The following is a 23,074-nucleotide window of genomic DNA, read 5'->3' as shown; positions in this document are numbered from 1 at the left end:
AGTTTTTTGGCACCGATTCTTCAGGGTTCATTTCAACTTTGGCACTACAATGATAATGGCTGAAGCAGGTGGGAGCACGATTCCACGAACGGACCGAAGCTTTCTTAGAGGGAGATCTTGCACGCAGAGTCACCCAAACACATATGAACGATTGTCCTGTTCCTTCCTCTAATTTCCCCGCCCCCCACTCACCGCAGTGAATTGGAATAATGCAGTGCTGCCGGAAGACGACAGAGCCCTGCAGAAAGCACTCACGCACAAACACACGCAGGCACGCAAACGAAAATTGCAGCGCATTAACCTTTACAGGAGTCATCCCATCCGTAGCTTCTTTCGTTCAAAGAGTCAACAGTTTTTAATACGTTTCCCTCCTGCACAAATACCAGCATAGAACATTCCCTCGATATATATATATAATGTATATGTGTGTATATATCTATATGTGTGTCAGAGAGAGAGAGAGAGAGAGAGAGAGAGAGAGAGAGAGAGAGAGAGAGAGAGAGAGAGAGAGCGACCCATATTTCAACCTACGGTAAACGAGAACGACAAAAATGGGGATATCTTCTTACACGATAACTCTTTGTTACGTGGACGAAACCCTAAGAATACACCAGCTTAACAGTAACAGAGCATCTCTACTACCTGTACTATGGGTGAAGGGGGGAGGGGGATGGGAGTATTAAGGCAAAATCAGAGAGAGAGAGAGAGAGAGAGAGAGAGAGAGAGAGAGAGAGAGAAAGAGAGAGAGAGAGAGCCACATAGTTTCAAAGATTACACTTCTCTAACATCCAGATGCGATTATCTCTTCAAGTATACCTTACACGGACTCCGTGAGCTCTTGACACAAGTAAGTCTTTAACATGTTGTAACACTTAAAACACTAATTTCACATTATGACATCGTTTACTCTTGTCTTTAAAAACATTTTTAATGTGTACAGTTTACACGTCACAGCGGTAACAGTTCACACCTGGCAGCGGCAATGGCAGATGTTAATATAATGACAATGGGATTCAAATAATTAAGGCATGTCGATTGTGGGTGTGTGTGTGTGTGTCAGAGAGAGAGAGAGAGAGAGAGAGAGAGAGAGAGAGAGAGAGAGAGAGAGAATGTTAGCTGAGATTAATGCAAGCCCAATATAACAGCACGAATAAATCGAAAGAAAATCAGTTTAAAAATTCATCGAATATCAAACATCTTACCATAATACATAGAGCTATGTATATATAATATATAATATATATATATATATATATATATATATATATATATATATATATATATATATATATATATATATAGAGAGAGAGAGAGAGAGAGAGAGAGAGAGAGAGAGAGAGAGAGAGAGAGAGAGAATATGAAAGATGCCCGATTTCGGATTTTTCCTCAGATTAGCTATTCAATGTACGCCGTCTAACGGAATGGTTCACGGCTTAAATGACGTCATTAGGCTGCGTGTGCAAATGTCGTCTGCTCTTGCCACTGATGCGTCATCTGCTGATGTGTCTGCTTTTTTTTTACGCTGTATTATTTCTTTTTATAAAAATAAAATAAGTTTGGCATGCAATGACGTCTTGCGGGTATTTTACAAACAAACCTATATCGACTGCCTAATCTGTCATTTTTGCCTTTCTTCATCTCGTGTGAAGGCGTGAATTTATTGAGGAATGCTAGTTCTTTTTTTTACACGTGTATTTCTGAAATAGTGCGCAATAATTCTGTCTTTATGAACAACGAAGTAAAACCGTCTACCTAATTCGCTGCATTTTCCCCAACACCTAAAGTTTTAAGTAGTATCATACTCTCAAAAGAACAGTAAAAATAATTTAACTAAATCATATAAACCAACATTATTTACATATAGTTTTTCAAAATACACAGATACTACATTACAGGATTATCACTGGCTAGACATGATTTTGATGACCGGTTCTTAGGTGAAGCCTTCAAACCTTGTCTTGAAGTGTTGTTCATTTACTCACCAGAGGGCATTTCTGTTTCATACCTTATATATATATATATATATATATATATATATATATATATATATATATATATATATATATATATATATATATATATATATATATATATATATATACTGTATTTATTACTGAAATGGGTTACTTGCACATCGTCTTTTATTGTAAGATCTTGTGTAATACACACACACACACACACACACACACACACACACACACACACACACAGACAAAATATTGGATGAATAATAACTGAAGATTAGACTGAGCGGAGAAAGGATTGAGCCTTAAGCACGAGATTAGTGTCTCCTTCCCCAAGGTCATCCTCATAACGGAGTACAGGTCATCCATCCTCCACTCAAGGACAACCCTTAAATAGGGAAGACTGAAGTCTAAAAAAGACTCACGCGACAGACAGGGAAGTGGGGAAGATTACGCTGGTCTTCCTCACTGGTTTATGTGACCGCATGCACGCAGTGTTCGAAAAAAAGAAACGTCACCAGATTTCTTTATATCATAAAGAAAATTCGACCTCAAAATATTTCTAGGGCCGTAGACTTGAAAATGATGCAACAACGAAAGTTAACTGATGACTCAGTTGGGGGCTAATGACCATTCTGCGAAAGAAAAAGTTGTCCCTCCAGATGAAATGAGTAAGACATTTTTCGGGGATTAACCACAGCATCGTAATCCGAACATCCCAAGAAGTGTCATTACTGACAGGTGACTGTTGCCACGGGCTACTTAAGTGAATAAAACACTTGGCTACTTGAGCCAATAATATATTACTAAGTAAAAGCTGCTATTATTCATACTGAACAGACCTCTTCACTGACATTTAAATATATTTGAGAGAGAGAGAGAGAGAGAGAGAGAGAGAGAGAGAGAGAGATTTATTCTGACCTAGAGACAGACAGGCGACTACACCCTATAGGTACGACCTCCGAGTTATGTAGATCGAGAGGGAGAGAGAAAGAGAGGGCTGCCCATTACCGGGCGACTCCTCCAGCAAGGTCGAAAAGGAGAGGCTCCCTACATCGGCGGATCCTTCTCGGGGCAGACCCCATCCCGTTTATATCCCTCCGCTAACGAGCTCCTCAGAGAATCCCGGAAGTCTGGAGCAACAGCGATAAGGAGGAACTGCTTATTGGAGGTGATCTCCGTTCACCCATAGCAGGACGAGATCATCCTTGCCGAGTTCACCTCGCCTAGATGCTATAACGATGTTGCCATGGCAACCCAGGGGCTGAAAAGGGCATTGGGTCGCTAATGGGAGAGGTGGGGTCTGATAGGATTGGAGGTCCTACGTCTATTAATTCTGTCATAGGGCTGGAGGTGGACTGGAGGGGGGAGGACCACTCTGGACAACTCCTATTACGTCACAGCTGAAAGTGACATTTCAATGATTAAATAAAAAAAATGAGTGAGTGAGGCACTTCGGAATAATCGTATCTTGTGCTCACATGAATTTACATTGCACCAAGGTCATCTCTAAATGCAAACTAGAATTCAATCACCACATAACTCTCTCTCTCTCTCTCTCTCTCTCTCTCTCTCTCTCTCTCTCTCTCTCTAAGATGAGTCACTTCACCCTTTACCTTCATACACCATATGACCCACGGATAAACGGGTCACGATTAATATCCATGACTCATCGGCCGGTTAAAAACAGGTCGTTGCAGGTGCGGCGAATATGTGATACGTGTTGGAGTCTTCTTAAATAGTCACTAAAACCCACAAGCAAATACATAAAAAAAATGCACGTCCAATTACGGTCAAAGAAAATTTATACACCACATGTGCATGAATACTTTCATTTTGCTATTATCGAATTGGAAACCTAATGCAATACATTCCACGCTCATTAACTTCTCAAACATTCTGCCGTTATTTTCTATCGATAATATAAATATGAAAACACAAAAAAAGAACAAAAGAATATTGCATTCCCTTAAGTAGGCACAACGCCTGGCGATAACCTCCTTTTCCAGTTTCGTTTCTTCGCTCTCTGAAGGCGGAAGAAAGGTTTTCTTCTTCATTGTTATCATGTTCACTGCAATGCAGTTATCGCCAGCCACTCTCCTCCACCTAACCACCTTCTAACAAAAGACAATTCCATCCAAGGCTCCACGTGACCATCGCGAGAGAGAGAGAGAGAGAGAGAGAGAGAGAGAGAGAGAGAGAGAGAGATAATACATTAACATGAGATCGTCATCATATAAAACTTACTTCCTGGAGTCAGTGTCCTTTTTGGTTGATAACTTTTAATAATGTGCGAAGAGATGAAAAAAAAAAAAAATCGCAACACATCATGTTCAGATTTAAATGAACTGATTGTCATTCCACCATCAATAACGAAACACTGCTGCCAACTCCCACATGAAAATTATCAAAGGACTCCCCCACGTCATATTAAGTCCCGAAAATCAGGAAATGAGAGTTGCAGCAATAGCGTCATAATCTGCGTTTTGAATGTTGTGATCAGAAAAAATCAGGTAAAATATGCGGCGAAGTTTCTTCGGGGCAATCGAGTTTTCTGTACATCGTATAATCAAGGCCACCGAAAACAGATCTATCTGTCGGTGGTCTCGGTATAATGCTGTATGAGCCGCGTTCCTCGAAACTTTAACCACGGTCCGGTGGTGGCCTGGCCTATATCGTTGCCAGAAGCATGACTATGGCTAACTTTAACCTTATATAAAATACAAACTACTGATGCTAGATGGCTGAAATTTAGTATATTTAATGATTGGAGGGTGGATGATCAACATACCACTAGCCTCAGTAGTTTTTAAGATCTGAGGGCGGACAGAAAAATTGCGGACGGACAGACATGACAACCTCAATAGTTTTGTTTTACAGAAAACTAAAAACGCATGAGGGATTTCAAGTAACACAGACATGAAGGAGGAAGAATTAATAAAAAAAAAAAAAGGGGAGGGGATGGGAGAATGAAGAATCAAAACACTTCAAGGACAGGAAGACTCGCCTTAGCTATGAAGACACTCTACGCTTCCTCGTTGTCCGAATTCACACGACCGGCTTAATCCGGTTTTTCAAATGCCAATAAACCACCGCCAAATTAATTACCTATCTGCGATATAAACTTCCGGCTTAGAGGATGGAAAATGCAGGCGCACGCTTCGCCAAGCTTTGATTAATTCACGCTGAATTAATCCCCACCCTCCTCTCTCTCTCTCTCTCTCTCTCTCTCTCTCTCTCTCTCTCTCTCTTCTCTTCTTCTTCTTCCTTTACCAACGTGTAACTCGATGAGCAAAAATCTAAGAGCAGAGCACACTGGAAGTTTTCAATAACGTATTATTGATGTACTTAAAGATCACGTTTTATTTACTTTCAACCTCGCTCCGAACGCCTTCCCCCAAAACCCACCTCTCTCTCTCTCTCTCTCTCTCTCTCTCTCTCTCTCTCTCTCTCTCTCTTTGTGGTCTTCCTCCTCTTCCTTTACCAAAGTGTAATCCGATGAGCTAAAAACTATAAGCAGAGCACAACGGAAATTTCCAATCACGTATTATTAATATTTCGAAAGATTTCGATTTATTTATTTTTAAATCGAGTTGGGGAAGGCTGCCTCCAGAACAACCTTGAGGCGATGACAATGGATATTTTTTACCAATAATTCGCTTTATATTATTTCCTGATTTCAGGGAAACTTTTTTCCCCGGTAGTTATAAAGAAGGAAATATTTTGAGATTAAATCATCGACGGTTTTAGCTTCGACCTTGTTGTTTTATTTGAATATTTCTTCATGATTCTTAATTCAGGGCCATGTAATTACTGACAGTGTTATTAAAAAGGCAATTTCTTACAAATTTGTTTTTGTATTTCTGCTCAAATTTCAGGGAATGGAATCGACAGGAAATGACAAATTAAAGCTTTTAGTAAAAACTAAATCATTTAAAATTTGCCGTTTAATCCATCATTTTCGACGTTTCCTCATACTCTAAAGAGAATGTCTCAAGTCATGATGAAAATTAAAAAGTAAAAGCAGCAGCAATTCGTCTTCAAAATTTCAAGAAATGAAAAACATTTTTGTCTATTTTTCTTTACGAAAAGTTAACAAATTCTGCCTCAATTTATAAAAAAATAATTAATCCAGTCGCAAAAAATATACAGTATATGAACTTTGTCCGCGCTCTTTTACTCAAAATATCAAAAATGAAAACTTAATCACTGCCTCCTAATATTAGAAAAAAATTTAAATCCACCAAAAAAAAAAAAAAAAAAAAAAAAAAATTTGAACTTTGCGGAAAAATGAAGACATAAAAAAAGTGCCCCCTTTTCCTTTTTTCATCTCGTGCCGCGAAAAGTTCTTCATCACCAGAGAAATGAATGAGGAAACCATTAACCTCACCTGAGCTAATTAAGGTTACAGTCCCGTCGTAATTAGCAAATATCCGAGGGAGGGGAAAAAGAAGAATGAAAACAAACGAAGGGCCTCGCGTTACGGAAGGGACTTTAGCACGCCATTAGGTGTAATGGCAGGCCATTCCTGATTAAATGAGCAGCTCGCACGCGTTTACTGAACCTGTCAATATCTTTGTGGGCGACATGACCCAGCCAACAGGTATTAGGAGCTAGATTTGAATTAATGTATGCATTTACATAAGTGTGTATATGTATATATATATATATATATATATATATATATATATATATATATATATATATATATATTATTAAGAATATGATAGCACAGAAAAATATTTGTTAATGTTGTCTCAGTGGCTGTTCCATAGCAAATATTTTTCTAAACCATCATAAAAAAAGTGGTTAGAACAATGTCCGAGTTCTTTTAAAACCATCTTCTACAGACTAACATATATGTATGTATGTATGTATGTATGTTTGTATGTATTATGTTTGTATATATATATAATATATATATATATATATATATGTATATATATGAGAGAATTTTTTTGGTAATGTAAGTTAAATTAATCTATTTGCACTTTTGCGGATGAGGGATATCTAACTATTAAGGTGGTTTAAAAGTACAGTTACAATTAACACACATGAAGTCTTTTTATATGCGATCATTCTAAATTACTGTCATATGATTTAATAAAACCCCGATTCCTCTGCAAAAATAACCAAATAAACAAGAGTAATGTAAGCTAACAGAGACTGTCAAATATAAGTAACACGCATTTACGTCTGTATACAGCCGGACCGACAGACAGAAACGAGCGCATTTAGATTACACATCACGACAAACAACGCAACCAAACCAATATTTACCCGGATAATGCTTAAGTATTTGGAGGTTTTGTTTGTTTACTCCACTGACACCAAAACCCCCAACACTAGGCTTGGGGGAAATTACACACAAAACTCCGCGACATGTTAAATTTATCTTTTAGCCTTTAATTATGAAAGTTTACACCCAAACTTATTTATTAAATCTTACGCATTAAAGGGATCTCTGGCACAAATTGCCCCAGAAGGTCTAGATATAATCTTGTCGTCTGTCATCGAGTCAGGTGAAAACAAAATAGAAAGGCGTACTATGCATGAAGTGCAATTGAGCGGGTGGGGGTGGGGGGAGATGGGGAGGTGGGGTGATTGTTTATGCTTTTAGTTCGTCGACAGGGTCCTCATACAAAACCCTTTGAGTTGTGTGACAATAACTGATGCTCGCCTAATTATCCGACAACCAGGGGATAAACATATCGGAGATGAATTAAACGTGACCTAGTTTCGGGAGGGGGCCATGGGTGTGATGTCGAGCCCTTATCCATAAAGAGCATCTGCGGAATAATAATAATAGTCTATAACTCGTATAAACCTCCAAACCGTAACTTTATATTCTGGCAGTAATGAAAACTAGGACAAGTGTAAGCTGTCATATGCATCTCACGTCAAAGCATTAAAACTTTTTTATGCCTATAAATTAAGAAACCAGAGAAAAATCTCGAAACGCACCAAGGACAACCCTGTATAAACGTTGGTAATAAATTATCCTCACCAGCTTTTCCGTGAGAGAAAAAATTAAAAAAAAAACTTTTTGCTTTGTTAAAAACCACGACGCTGTTCTACTCGAAGTTAGCAATCCCAGCATTTCCTCCCCGGTCAGGACAGACGACAAATTTCTGACAAAGGAAAACCGGGCGCAAGTGCGCCTGTGAGAAAGAGGAAAAACAAATCTCTCGCCAAACTTGGTCGGAGAATTCCGTGAGACACATTTGTCATTGTCTTGTTCGTGAAGTCGAAACGTCAAAATTTGCCTAAAAATGCAAGAGGTATTCCGTGTAGCATCCTGAGTCAGCAAAATAAGGTCGAATTCCAACTCCATCTTCCCATTCTCAACAACGTATTCGAATTTTTGCAGACATACACAGACAAACTTTATGCATGACAGAAAAGGGGCTAGGTAAAGAATAACATTACCAGAGGATGCCAAGAAACAGAGAATCAGAATTTCATGGTTTCGCCTTCTTTCAAGATGATTCCAATAAAATTACCATTATGCTTTACCTCGCGATTGGTCAAAACATAAATAAAAGAGTCAATTAATGAGACCAAATCCGACCTGTAATTATAAGTATGTATGTATGTGTATATATATATATATATATATATATATATATATATATATATATATATATATATATATACTGTATATATTATACACACACACACACACACACATATATATATATATATATATATATATATATATATATATATATATATATATATATATATACTCTGCATGTATATATCTCCATAATGAAGCAATTACGTCCTTTCACTGTAACATAAAACCTTTTTATTCTTCGTTACCACACATCCAAGTTAAAGACTGGCACGGAAAACCTTCTTACATTAAATAAGGAAAATGAATTTCGATCTGCGCTTTGCTTCCCATAAAAGGCCTAGCTTGTTCTTGTTACCAAAACTCCATAATCATGCCCCAAAAAAGTTAAGAGAATTGTTCTCAATTGAGAGCCCTGAACCCACCGTCACCACGCTCAAAACCCCCCGGTTGTACCTGCACCACATTAAAAAAACACATAAAATAAAATAAAATAGAAGCACGCTATGACCCCCAGGGGCTAATAATGTGCCAAGGACAACCTTCACAAATTGCTCCTTTATCCCGGAATCACATGATGAGGCTGCAAAGAGAACCACATTTAGCAATACCGTCACTCACCCAAGAACCCTCCTCCTCTTCTGACTGACATCAAAGGTAACAGGTCTCGGGGTCACACATAAAGAGATTTATTATAAACACATATGACAACAATATTTCTCTCCGTACCGCCACAATTTCCATCAACGTAACGAGGTATTAATCTCAACACAGTCCCCATAAATATATCCAGATTAAGACAATACATAACACTTCATCTCTCTCTCTCTCTCTCTCTCTCTCTCTCTCTCTCTCTCTCTCTCTCTCTCTCTCTCTCTCTGTACAGTAATAAGATAGACGTTCTGTGAAAGAGACCCATCACAACTAAAAATATATACAAAACATGACTCGACTTCCAAAAGAACGGAGCAAAACCTCGACATCCTTTACACTTTAGAGTTAATTCCAACCATCGTTTTTCTTGTTAACCGAATTGCCTCATATCTCACCGCCATTATGGTGGGTTACGAGGCGGTCTCAGATTTTCGTTGAGCAGAGGCCGGTGGGACGGGCATCCTATTACCTTTATGTAGCAAAGACCCAATAGAAACAAAGGAGGAGGAGGGGGAGGAGGAGGGGGAGGAGGAAGGAAGGGATTTCAAAGGTCGGCTTCTGAATGAATAAATTATTCAGGTTCACGTTCGGTCCTTTTTTTTTTTTTTATCGCCCTCATAAAAATTATGATCTAGCAAAATTTCGCAAGAAATATACATATGCTTCAGCATCATTTTGCATATGATAATGAGTTGGTAGCCATTCGATCATCTGACCGAACATCAAGTTATTGCCGAACATGAATCATGCAACCCGACTTAATATTACACACACACATGTACAACCACCCACCCACACACATTATATATATATATATATATATATATATATATATATATATATATATATATATATATATATATATATATATATATATATATATATATATATACATACACACACCGTACAATCTTTTATAAACGGTTGAAAAGCAACGCTTAAAACACGAAAATTATTCACCAAAAACTTTATACGGGATTCGAAAATATAAACGGTGATGCTTCTGTTTAACTTGCCCATATCATTTATCATTTCGTTTTCTAAAATCCCTCGGGGATAAAACAAGAAACTTTTAAAGAGTAAGCCACATAAGTGATAACATTATTTTCTATTACAAGTGATATCATCATTTTCCATGTCATTCATAAATTTCAGTGACAAAAGGATGACTTACCTCGATGCCATTAAATCCTAAAATGAACCAACAACGAATTGACAGCGCTCTTAAAAGCTAATTGACAGAGCTATCTTAACATGAAACCAAGATTTCCATCTGCCTCGTGTCATGAACATAACGCTTATTCCACGTCATAAAACCCACCTGACGGACGACACCACACTCCAGTCACAAGCGTCACTGTAAGGTAGACCGTAATGAACTTCCATTTTGAAACGAGCTCGCTCTCTCTCTCCCCCTCATCGGGAGAACAATACCAACTCAACAGCATCACCCTCTTTCATTACACTGTTTACTCTGTACAAAACCGGGCCACAGCAAAATGATGAGGGGAACGGGACAGGCAGAGGTGCCAAGATGCGGGTGGGGGCCTATTTCCAACTGAGGATGCCCCAGCATCCATTTGGAAAGAAACGAAAAAAGGAAAAAGCACTTCCTTTGATCAACAGTAAAACTCTACGAACTGGGTTAGTGTGCCACCGCTAATGAGAGAGAGAGAGAGAGAGAGAGAGAGAGAGAGGTGAAAAATAAGAGAGAGAGATTTATCACACATTTCCCATTCAATGTTGAAAAATAAGAAATCCAGGGTGTAGGTCTGACCGGTTTCGACTTTATTTCCAAATATATTCATATATATATATATATATATATATATATATATATATATATATATATATATATATATATATATATATATATATATATATATATATATATATATATATATATAGAGAGAGAGAGAGAGAGAGAGAGAGAGAGAGAGAGAGAGAGAGAGAGAAACTAGAATGGAGAGTATTCAGTGACCTTTCTCATCCTGTGGATGGACTCACCTACGAACCAGCAGTGGCGCTGGGAGAAAGCGGTCTTCCGTTGTCGTACACGAATCGGCTTAATATAACAGGAAAAATCTGGACAACAAGTCTATTCACAAATGTACTCTTTAAACAGGTATGGCAATTAAGCTTCTTATCCTATTAATCAAACAGGTAGAAGAATAAATAATTAATGAAATCCACGACAATTTGGGCCTCCTATCATTTCTACAACACACAGGAACTAAAAGGTTTGGCAATTAAGTCTATTATCATTCTCATCAATTAGATACATAAAGCACGTATGTCAATTAAACCTCTTCTCACTCTAGCCAAAATGGCACAAGAAGAGTAAATGCATGTATTTAACAAGTCTGACAAGTGAATCCCCCCAATCCCCCCAACCCGCCCCAACCAATTAAGTAAAGAGTATTCACATTCGAGACGTGATTACGGCCCCGATGTAAAGTCAGCCACATCTTCATTCCCCAACGCCATTCAAAAGACATTAACAAACAAAGGTTGACTAACAAGCTAACACTCTCAGAAAGGTTTCCACCTCCCAGACAGCAGCAATGACATAACGCAACCCCGGGGCTAAGACCATAAGGTGGGAATGAGACTGTCGGCACTGACATGACCTGACAGCATCTTCAACGAAAGCGCTCTGCAGACCTGTGAAGTATCGGGAGAAATTACTGCTGAGAAAAAGAGGAAGAAAGAGGAAGAAAGAGGAAAAAAGAAAAAATGAAAAAGCAAAAAGTAAAAACAGGAAAAAGGGAAAAAATGTTGAAGGGTTTAGTGTAGCACTGAAATACAAATTGGGGTACGAAGGGTATACGACACAAAAACAGAATGGCGACGTTGACGGATTATGTATATCTAGAACATGTAATACAAGAAGGGGACACGAGAGAGAGAGAGAGAGAGAGAGAGAGAGAGAGAGAGAGAGAGAGAGAGAGAGAGAGAGAGAGAGATAAACGAATCAACGGGGTTTATTGTATCACTATTCAGTTATTTAACCGTATCTTCAACGATATTTTCATATTTCAATGAACAAAATGAGTTCCTTGTTACACACACACACACTATATATACTGTATATATATATATATATATATATATATATATATATATATATATATATATATATATATATATATATATATAAAAGTATATATGTGTATATATGTATGTATATATGTATATATATACAGTATATATATGTGTATGTATGTATGTATATATATACAGTATGTATATCATATATATTATATATAATATATAAAATAACGTATATCGTCTCGTAAACTATAAATCGTAAAAGAAAGCTGTGTGGGAAAAATTCCACAGATTCAAAGTCACTTCAAAATCTCCCACGAAAGCACAAAAAGAACAAGACTTGTTCTTGATGATTTAATCACCCAACCAGTTACATAGGGTGGAAGATGCTCTTCCCATTCTGTCATCTAGCATCTGCTCTCCCCCTCCCCAACACAACAGGTTTCATTTGCTTTTTACTGTAACACTGCTGCCGCCACTTCATTGATCAAGGGACTTTTAATGACAGAAATTAGGTCAGGATGGTTTATTTGCGGCCAGCCTACAGAGAATATTCTATGCTTCAGTGAATACAAAGAATTGTATTCTTATATTACCAGTATGATTTTGAAATGTCTGCCAGATAATCTTGAAATTATCAGTGTTTCTATGTGAGAGAGAGAGAGAGAGAGAGAGAGAGAGAGAGAGAGAGAGAGAGAGAGAGAGAGAGAGAGAGAGAGAGAGAGAGAGACGGAAATATTGCATTTCTACAGAACACTTTGTATCACATGAGATATTTTATAGCCACACAAGAACCTCTCCACAGATGAAAAAATAAATTATTTTTTTCAAGCATTCTTTAACCATCTATGTAAAACATGATAATCAAACACGGAAAAACTTTCATCCCCACAGGACACTTTCCACAAAAAAATTACTTCTTGTCCTCAAAAGACCAGAAGTATGTACATAAAAAAAAAAATTCTTCCTCGTCGTCGGTGGTTTTCCTCGAGGCATGATCCCACTGCAAAAGAGCCTCCAAATGCAGAATGCAAGCAGTGCCCTTCCCATCATTAATAAAAGCATCATGCACTCGCGGCCGAGGCGTCAGACTGACATTTAAAAAGACACGAGCAGCGCTCTTCCTGACACCGAGGTAAAAGGCCATGCAGTATGTCTTTGTTGCTTTCTTTTTTATTTTCGTATTTTTTACGGTAATGTATCACATTCAATAATACACATTTTGAACGGAATGTAAGGTTTTACAAGCGCAGAATAACCTAGACCTCTGATGAACCGCTCCTCACTTTTTTTCCTTGTCTATGATGTATCACAAAAGGCAGGCAAAAATACTAAAATCAATGGAGGACATTCAACAACAATAAAAACACAAAGAATCAATATCCAAAACTTCAGGTAAGGTCCTTGACATTTAACCTTAACAAAACTAGAAATCAGGTTAATATAAAGATAATCACTTACGAGTTCAAGAGGCAATGGTGAAACTTACGACCAACATAATCTTTTAAAGAATCCAACTTCCCGCTGCGCCACGTCCACTGGCCAATATCAAAATTGGTCCCCTGCAAGAATCTACATCCGGGTCACGGGGTGGATCTACCCCACTGAAATTCATCCTTAATTCCACCAGCAGGGGACAGAACAAAAACAACATATGAGGAAACACGATGAGAAAGGTTCATGGGAACAACATCTGAGGAATCCCAGAGGGAAAGGTCCATGAGAACAATATGCTTCCCGCAGCCAAGTCATGGCACCCTGAGCACACCCTTGTGCCTCATATCAATATCCCATTAGTTAAAAGCAGGGATGAAGGGGTTGACACTCCCCTGGGCTAGTCAAACTCTCTCTCTCTCTCTCTCTCTCTCTCTCTCTCTCTCTCTCTCTCTCTCTCTCTCTCTCTCTCTCTCTCTGGCTCCACAAACTCGTATTTTGTACCTGACACTTGCCAGGACTTTCTCGTCATCAGTTTATAGTAATAGTGTTCTTTGTTATTTGGACGGCTTTCAGAATTTTGGATCTTTTAAAAGTCTTTACTGTTTTATATAATATATATACATACATATATATATATATATATATATATATATATATATATATATATATATATATATATATATATATATATATATATATATATACTAAGCTTATACAGGCTTTCTATACAGTAAATTCATCCGCAATCTAGCGCAATTGAAAGTAAAAACGAGGCACTAACTGTTGTGATCTTTTATCTCTGGAGACATCCCATGTTAAGAGAAAGTTTTATGTGTATAACTATATATATATATATATATATATATATATAAATATTATATATATATACTTTATATATATATATATATATATATATATATATATATATATATATATATATATATATATATACATACATATAATATATACAATGTAAGTATGTATCTTATAAAAATTGACCTGAGTAAAAGTCGAAACTCTGGCACCGCTTTTATGATTTCTCAGTCGAAAATACTTGAATCTAAACCATTCATACTGATAGGCCGCTATCTTGTTTTCCATCTGACAAGATAAAACAGTTTGATAAGAATTATCTGTGCCATATTGCATTATCATTCATTATTCATAGGTTCATCTTCATCTTCTCGTTTCTTTCAGCTAAACCAGACATTACGGTAGTTCTAGAGTGTACTCTCTGGCCTAAAACTTTCTCAGAATCGTACAGAAAATAGCCAACCTGCTGAAACGTTCATCTGGAGGAATAACACCATTTTTTTTCTAAAAACGAATAAAAACATCTTTAGTTTAAATAAAAAGCGGATCTATTAAGCTGGACAGAAACACATACGTGAGCAAAGATAAAGATATATATATATATATATATATATATATATATATATATATATATATATATATATATACGTATGTATGTATTACATATATATATATATATATATATATATATATATATATATTATACAATATATATCCTTATATATATGTATGTATACAGTATATATTATATATATTTGTACTTGAAATCCGCTATAAAATCACAAAAGAATTCAAGACGTGATCTTCCTTTTGTTATAGTCAGTCCCATAATGCCAGGTAGGGTATCGTATCAATAGCCAGGGGTTTGGTGGCTAATATGTGCAGTTAAATGGTAAATGGACTAGGAAGCCTAGTGCGGACCTACGGACTCTGACATACCAACAGAGAAACTGGACTGTAAGAAATCTCTTTGACGACGACGATGACGCCGCAAAACTCTTAGTATGTAAGATATGTTCTGATATCTTACACACTCAGCACCGTAATGTCATGTGATTCTCACCCTTCTTCGAAGATACTCTTCAAGACGCCTTAATGCCTTAGAAAATCTTATTTATCTTCTCACTGTTTTAATGCCTATAGTGTATGGTATAATTATCAGCTATCTATGCGATATGTTCAAGGTTTTCTTTTGTCTCTCTCTCTCTCTTTCTCTCTCTCTCTCTCTCTCTCTCTCTCTCTCGTTTAAGTTTTTAACAATAATAACGATAATGCACTTATTTACCACATTTCAAAATAACGATAATGCACTTATTTACCACATTTCAAAAGTCAATCTAAAAGCAACTAGACCCTTAACTTTTTATGCCAAATTTATATAAATATTTAAATATATGTCCTATCATAATTTTAATTTGCAAAGTGATGTAATATAAAGCAACATATATACTCAATTATTTACCAATGAGAATGAACTAAAGAAAGTGCATACCCGCGCTCGAATAAAAAATAAAAGCACCGGCATTGAAAAGATAATATAACATGACATATAAAACAAAAATTCAAAATAAATACACCAGTAAACCCAAATAAAATGTAAAACGAACAGTCCCTTCAAAATGGGTAAGCAATAAAATATGAAATACTGAAAACCCGCTATTTCCATAATCCCTTCCGCAATGACACATTCAATTCAAGAGCCGCTTCCAGGGACCAGCTGCGCATGGAAGTGAAATTCATTTCTGCAATTATATAATTATGTCAGATATATATATATATATATATATATATATATATATATATATATATATATATATATATATATATATATATATATATATATACATACATACATATATATATGTGTGTATGTATGTATGTATGTATATATATACATACACAATAATATATATATATATATATATATATATATATATATTATACATAAATACTAAAAAGTTAACAATATGCTAAACTTTTACTTGAAATACTTATAAGGAAAATTTTCTTTCAAGAACTCACCTCTCTTTAGTAAATTTTAACCAAAATGCACGAGAGCATAATATTTCAATGCAAAACACAGAAGGAAAACTTCTTTCCATTACATAAACATACGAGATTTAGCAACGCGCTATATATATTTTCAGAGAAACCTCTATGTTTTAGCGACAATAAAAAGTTTCAACACTTTCGGAAGTTCAATAACAACGCTCAAGCAAAACACACTCAGCTTTCCGGAGAGAGAGAGAGAGAGAGAGAGAGAGAGAGAGAGAGAGAGAGAGAGAGAGAGAGAGAGAGAGAGAGAGCATTTTTGAAAATAAGAATAAACTAAGCCTGAAGGAACTGCAAGAGTTGCATTGCATGAATCAAGGCCCTGGAGTCTTCCTTAGAAATGTAGTCATTTTCTCAACAAATTCCAAAATGACAGTAACCCCTAAAGGAGCCTCAACACCCACTTTTCTGAGGCAACAGTACTTCCCCCTCCCCTACCCCCCCTTCCGTAACCAGTACTCCCCCTCCCTCCACCCTCCTTCCGTAACCAGTACTCCCCCTTCCCCACCCTTCCGTAACCCGACAGACTTATACTCGTAGCAGTAAGAGAAACCTTTCTCGTCCCCCCTCCCTGCACTGTTACTTCTATTGAACCTCTCCCCCAGCTCATGACTCATACACATTCCATGAGTCACTGGCGCATAAGAGCGCGCACATTCAAAAACTCACCGGGGGTTACATTCCCTGAGTCACTTCCACTCACTCACCTTGGAACGTGAGCTGGCGTGGAAATAATGTGAGACCGAAATTTTATTACGTTTCACTTCACAGATACCATATATATATATATATATATATATATATATATATATATATATATATATATATATATATATATATATATATATAAAGTATGTATACCGTACAGTATATATACACACATATATATAATATATATATATATATATATATATATATATATATATATATATAAAATATACACAAAATATATATATATATATATATATATATATATATATATATATATATATATATATATATATCAGTATATATACATATATAAGTGTCGTGTGTGATTTGTAGTCGAGCGTGTGTACCAAAGGAAGTACATAATTATATATGTTTTTGGAAAGCGATCTCTTCGTGAGCCGTCTGCCACTTTTACTTGAAATCTAATCAATACTTGATCACACACCTTCGTTGCATATCTTATGCTCGCTTCTAAAACCTTATCTTTTAGAATCACAGGACGATTCTTTCCCTGCGGTTCGTATTTACATTCGAACCCAACATTTTACTCAGCCAATCCATTTCGAATTTCTTACAGCGACCTTTGGCAATAAAGCGCTTGGCTATAAATCTATTCTTTTGGTCCGGTTTAATAGGAAATGCCATAGCAAGGCGAACGACCAAGAGACCGAGAGCCTGATGGTAACCCAGGTCAGTTATCCAGACCAGCCTTTGTCCCAGATCCCCCAGTGGGTGTACCACTCTCTTCGGCCACCCTTGCAACCCCAAAAGTCGACTTACAGCCGCTCTTGGACGAAAACTGGCAAGAAACAAATCGTTGCATTCCAGTGCTTGCTTGGGCAATATCTACCGTTGAAGAGCACGAGTTGTAAGCTGGCACAAGGCCAACTCCATCTGACACAAACTTTTTAAACCGGAGAAAAATCATCTGGCAAGAAAATAAAGGTTGAGTTCTGGACCAATATTTGCGTTATTTCGTCCCAGATCCCACAGATTATACAACGGATCTTCTCTCTCTTCCATCCCGATTCTCAATCGAAAATTCGCCCAGGACAGGGAATCGCCTAAACCCTCGTTTATCTTTCCCCCGTTGATGAAATATTCAAGTTGGGAGCATCAGATGCTGTGCCTTGTCTCTCTCGCTCGCTCTCCTGCCTTTAAGAGCCAAACACTCCGACCTCAGGCACACGGTGCCTCCCGGGAGACGAGTGTTGTTCCTGCGCCATTAAAATAATTACAGCCATCCGAGCAGAGGAGAAACCACGGTCCTGACATGAATTTTCTTGTACCACAAGTTTCGGAGCTAGGATTACACACACACACACACACACACACACACACGTTTTATTTCTTTTTACATTAGAGACACACAATGGAAAGGGTTTCGATTTCTTCATACATTAGGCAAAAGTCACTGATTGAAAAATCTTGAGAATAACCATGCACAACCCCTTTTTAAGACCCAAAATCACCAATACCTACCCTTTCGTTTGTTACCTTTATTCTGGAAGAAAGTCGGGTTCGACAGACCCAGGACACACGCTTCCACGCAACATTTATTGGCCGAGAAAAAAATAATGCTATTTCAGTGGGTCAAGCCATCACTTGGCATTATTTCTTAAGCCTATTAAGGCTTATCATTATATTATTAATCTATTCTTATTCTTATTATTATTATTATTATTATATACTGATAAAATTTCTGTTCAAACAAAAAGCGCCGTTTGAATGAAAGCACCCAATTCAGTATAGACTCATCCTGAGCACAGCAACAACAAAAATAAATATTGAAAGCACTAAAAAAGTATAGTTAAAAAAAATGTACGAAGAATCTGACTTTCAGACATGGCATAAGATGACATCTGAAATGCACCATTAAACACACAAACTATTGCCTTCAAGGACCCCATCCTTCACTTCGAGCTGGGCAACAGAAAAATACACCTACCTCTGCCAAACTTCACACACTCTTTTACCTTCATAAAACTTTAATTCTTACACGAAAAAAAAAAAATTTCCCAGAAGAATTTCCTGAGCTCGACCTTTCGTGCTTGAGAGCCTGTGGGAAAGCAAGAAGTTCTCCGAAGCAGTAATGCTGCGAATCGATCACTCAAATTCAACCAGTTATTTCCCTAAAAGAGGTTGCCAAGGATACTGGGCGTTTCCCTCGTCTGAGAGAGAGAGAGAGAGAGAGAGAGAGAGAGAGAGAGAGAGAGAGAGAGAGAGAGAGAGAGAGAGAGAGAGAGAGTTTAGACATAACCTGCGTGAAATATATAACCCGATAAAAATTTGTAGTGATAACGGCGCCTTTCGTCTCAGAGAGGATGGAAGGATCCAAGACATCTCTTCCAGAGAGAGAGAGAGAGAGAGAGAGAGAGAGAGAGAGAGAGAGAGAGAGAGAGAGAGAGAGAGAGAGAGAATCGTTTCGTCATATTTAAAGAATGGATTCCATGGCCCAGCTAAGAAAAGACCCTTCATTCCAAGCTAGGAGAGTCATGGAAAGAAGTCGAATTTTGAATCCCAGTGCCAAGCGCACTTCCCAAGATTTTGCCACGAAAAAAATTCCCTTCGATATTAACGATTACGCGAAACATATCCTTACGATTAAACTTAAAGCGAGATGGGAGAAAATAAAGGTAAAAAAAAAAACACCATTCAATATCATTCCTGAGATACGCGTTTTCTCCCGATATTTCCAATGTCGGTCAGTTTATAATTATTAACTGACCGAAATTGGAAATATCAGGGGGAAAATATTTCCATATTGAAGTAAGTGGCGCAACTACTTTTCTTAAACAACTTGCTGTGGGGCAACTTCATCTTCAAGACATACTTGAGCGAGTGGCATCATGATAATTGCTATGCGAAGGTAGGATACCCTTGCATCACTTTTCATCAATTCATGCCACTTAACCATCAACAATCAGGAGAACAATTATTACAAGACACAGAGCCTTTGGTGAAGGAAGAAAAGAAACAAAGACATACATTGCACACACATATATACTGTATATAGTACATAGCCTACATATATATATATATATATATATATATATATATATATATATATATATATATATATACATATATATATATATATATATATATATATATATATATATATATATATATATATATATGTAATGTATATTTATTTACATATATATAGGTATGTATGTATGTGTATATATATATACGTGTATATACGTGTATATACATAATATATCACGTATATATATAGAGTACATATACATATATATATAATACATATATATACATACACACGTGCTGGGGATATCCATCACAAACGCCGAGACAATAAATATATCAAAGCGGAAAAGGAAAACGGGATACATGTCACGATGATAGAAAACGCAAGGGACAACTTCCGTTCTCATGGATAACTCGACATTTCTTTTTCCCCCTCAAAAACAACACCTCAGGTAAATCTACAGTAATATGAGAGCCACAAAGAGCTGACATAATAAATCAAAAGTATTAATTTGTTCGATCCATTTCTCTCTACATAAAACTAATATGTCATTTGTAGACATTGCTGATCATCCTAGCGTTTCAGTAGTCAAGAAAAGTAGATCTGTATCGATCAGTTTATAACCCCCATTGAAGACAGACATGCAACCATTTTTTTTTCTTTTGTAATTACACAGGCACGCGCATAGCATAATAAAATATAAATATATATATATATATATATATATATATATATATATATATATATACATATATGTATATTTATATATTTATATATGTATATATAAATATTTATATATATGTATATATATTATACATATATATATATATATAAATTATATATATATATGTATATAATTATATATATAATATATATTATATATATATATATTATATATATATATATATGTGTTACCTACAATAAAAGTTTACCAGGTCAGCAACCGCACAGTTAAGGTTTCCCACTAGTCTACAGCCACAGGCTTAACGTTCTAGCTTTAATAAAGTTCAAAGGTTGGATTAGACCAGTTTAAGGGCTTTATTGTAATTGTGGTCAAATGGCATTCAAATATGAGCGCAGGATACGCAGCGCACGTAGGCGCATTAAATGGTAACTGAAAATAGCACAGCAATTCCATAGAAAAGTGATCTACAGCGTGCGACTCAATAATCACTTTGAATGGATAAATGGCTGAACAGAAATATTTACTTAGGAAAAATTTCCTACTTTAAAATTTTGAAATCGAATGAAGAAAACAATATTCATTGGAAACCAACATAGAAATGGCTACCTGATCCTAAATTTCTTTTCCTATGGCCTACGTCATCAAATTGTTAAGTAGAACATAACGGGAAATGATTAAACAGTACATTTGATACCCGCTCTGAATTACCAGTACTTGAACCTTTCTAAAAATAATTCATCAATAATTAACATGCCATAGGTGAACCCTAAAAGCTCAATGGTTCATCACTGTCACTGCCACGAATTAGAACATGCCATAAGTGAACCGAAACATCTTAATCCGTAAACGTAAATTAGAAGCTGACACATAGAATTAAAGAACCTACGATTAACACTCATATGAAAACCGTGTTGCAATAAGGGTAACTAATCTCTAATCGTTTATTAGAAAACGTTTTATCATCATCAATATCATTATCATCATCACAATCATAACTTACACACAATGGATAGAATCTGGAAAGCAAAATATGAGGGTGCAAAATGAACGGGCCGAGATCACGAGTGCCACCGCTTTAAAAATCTCTTTCGAGATGACAGTTTTCACCGTGATCACCGCCATCACTGTCATTACCATTACCGTCATGATGACGATCATTACCTTCTGCGATGATGATGCCTAGGTACGGATCCGAGACGGGTGCGATTGCGCGGGCTGGATGGCCGCGATGTGCCAGCCCACGAGTTGACCCGAGGTCGACCACAACCTCCTCCTCCACGGCCGCCCATGTCCTCGTCCAATGCCACGCCCATTCCCACGCCTACACAGCATACCCTCATACCCTATGGCACCACGGAGAGGCGGCGCCCACACGCCCGGTGGATGGGCAGGTGCAGGCCGTGGGTAGATCAGACGGGAATGGGACGGAAGAGATGCCAGATTTCACTAGACTACCCATAATCAAGGTTTTTTAAAGACGGACTCAACGAAAAAACATAATAACAATCCGAATAAAATGTCCGGGAATGCGTTCGCCGTCAAGAGTACTCTCTCTGGGTAATATACACACTTGGATGACGTCAATAACTGATGACTATCGATCACTTCTTAATATCCATGGTCGAGGCTGTACTGACAGTCATCAGAGATCGGGCTTCCGAAGAGAAACGTTTTTCCAGCACTTCGCAATTCTTGTTTGACAGAGATGGCCGACTTTCGATTCCAGCGAGGGGTACCCCCAAATTGCAACGCCTCCCAAACTCAAACGTCAGAATCCACTCCACCCCACCGACGTGGGCGGGTGGGTGGTGGGAGCGGGTGAGAACACCACCCACACTCGCGTATGATTTTCCTCTGTATGTGTCTACATATAAAATTGGTGAAATCACAAAAAGAACAACACGGAATGAAAGCACCCGGCAAACTCTCCGATTTTATTCAGTGTTAATCCTTATCACTGTCATAGAGAATTGGATTAAGAGGGTAGAACAAATCAATCCGTCCAATGGTCCGTCCGTCTGACGGGATGACGTGTACGACTGTCTCCTACGGCACCTAGCGTCTGACTGTCCCACAGCGCCAAACATTATTCTCCCCCTCTGACGCCCTCCCCCTCCCCCTCCCCCACCGTCCACTTT

General features: G+C 37.2%; 1 protein-coding gene across 7 annotated transcripts in view; it reads right to left on the bottom strand.

Annotated features, from left to right (window-relative positions):
- Wnk (Wnk kinase) overlaps nt 1–23,074 on the bottom strand; it is a 194,823-nt gene that overhangs the window by 129,917 nt on the left and 41,832 nt on the right. For 3 of the 7 annotated variants that reach the window (XM_067095020.1, XM_067095038.1, XM_067095050.1), the window contains exon 1: nt 22,098–23,005. The exons of the other annotated variants lie outside the window; for them this stretch is intronic. In XM_067095020.1, coding sequence (XP_066951121.1) covers nt 22,098–22,276 — 179 coding nt within the window. In that variant the 5' untranslated portion in view covers nt 22,277–23,005. Of the gene's footprint in view, nt 1–22,097; nt 23,006–23,074 lie in introns of those variants that run through there. 7 annotated transcript variants of the gene reach the window in all.

Source organism: Macrobrachium rosenbergii, chromosome 51 (assembly GCF_040412425.1).
Source record: "Macrobrachium rosenbergii isolate ZJJX-2024 chromosome 51, ASM4041242v1, whole genome shotgun sequence".
In the NCBI taxonomy this organism is placed as follows: domain Eukaryota; kingdom Metazoa; phylum Arthropoda; class Malacostraca; order Decapoda; family Palaemonidae; genus Macrobrachium; species Macrobrachium rosenbergii.
Note: the sequence above shows the minus strand (reverse complement) of the source record. Positions and strands in the feature narration are given on the sequence as shown.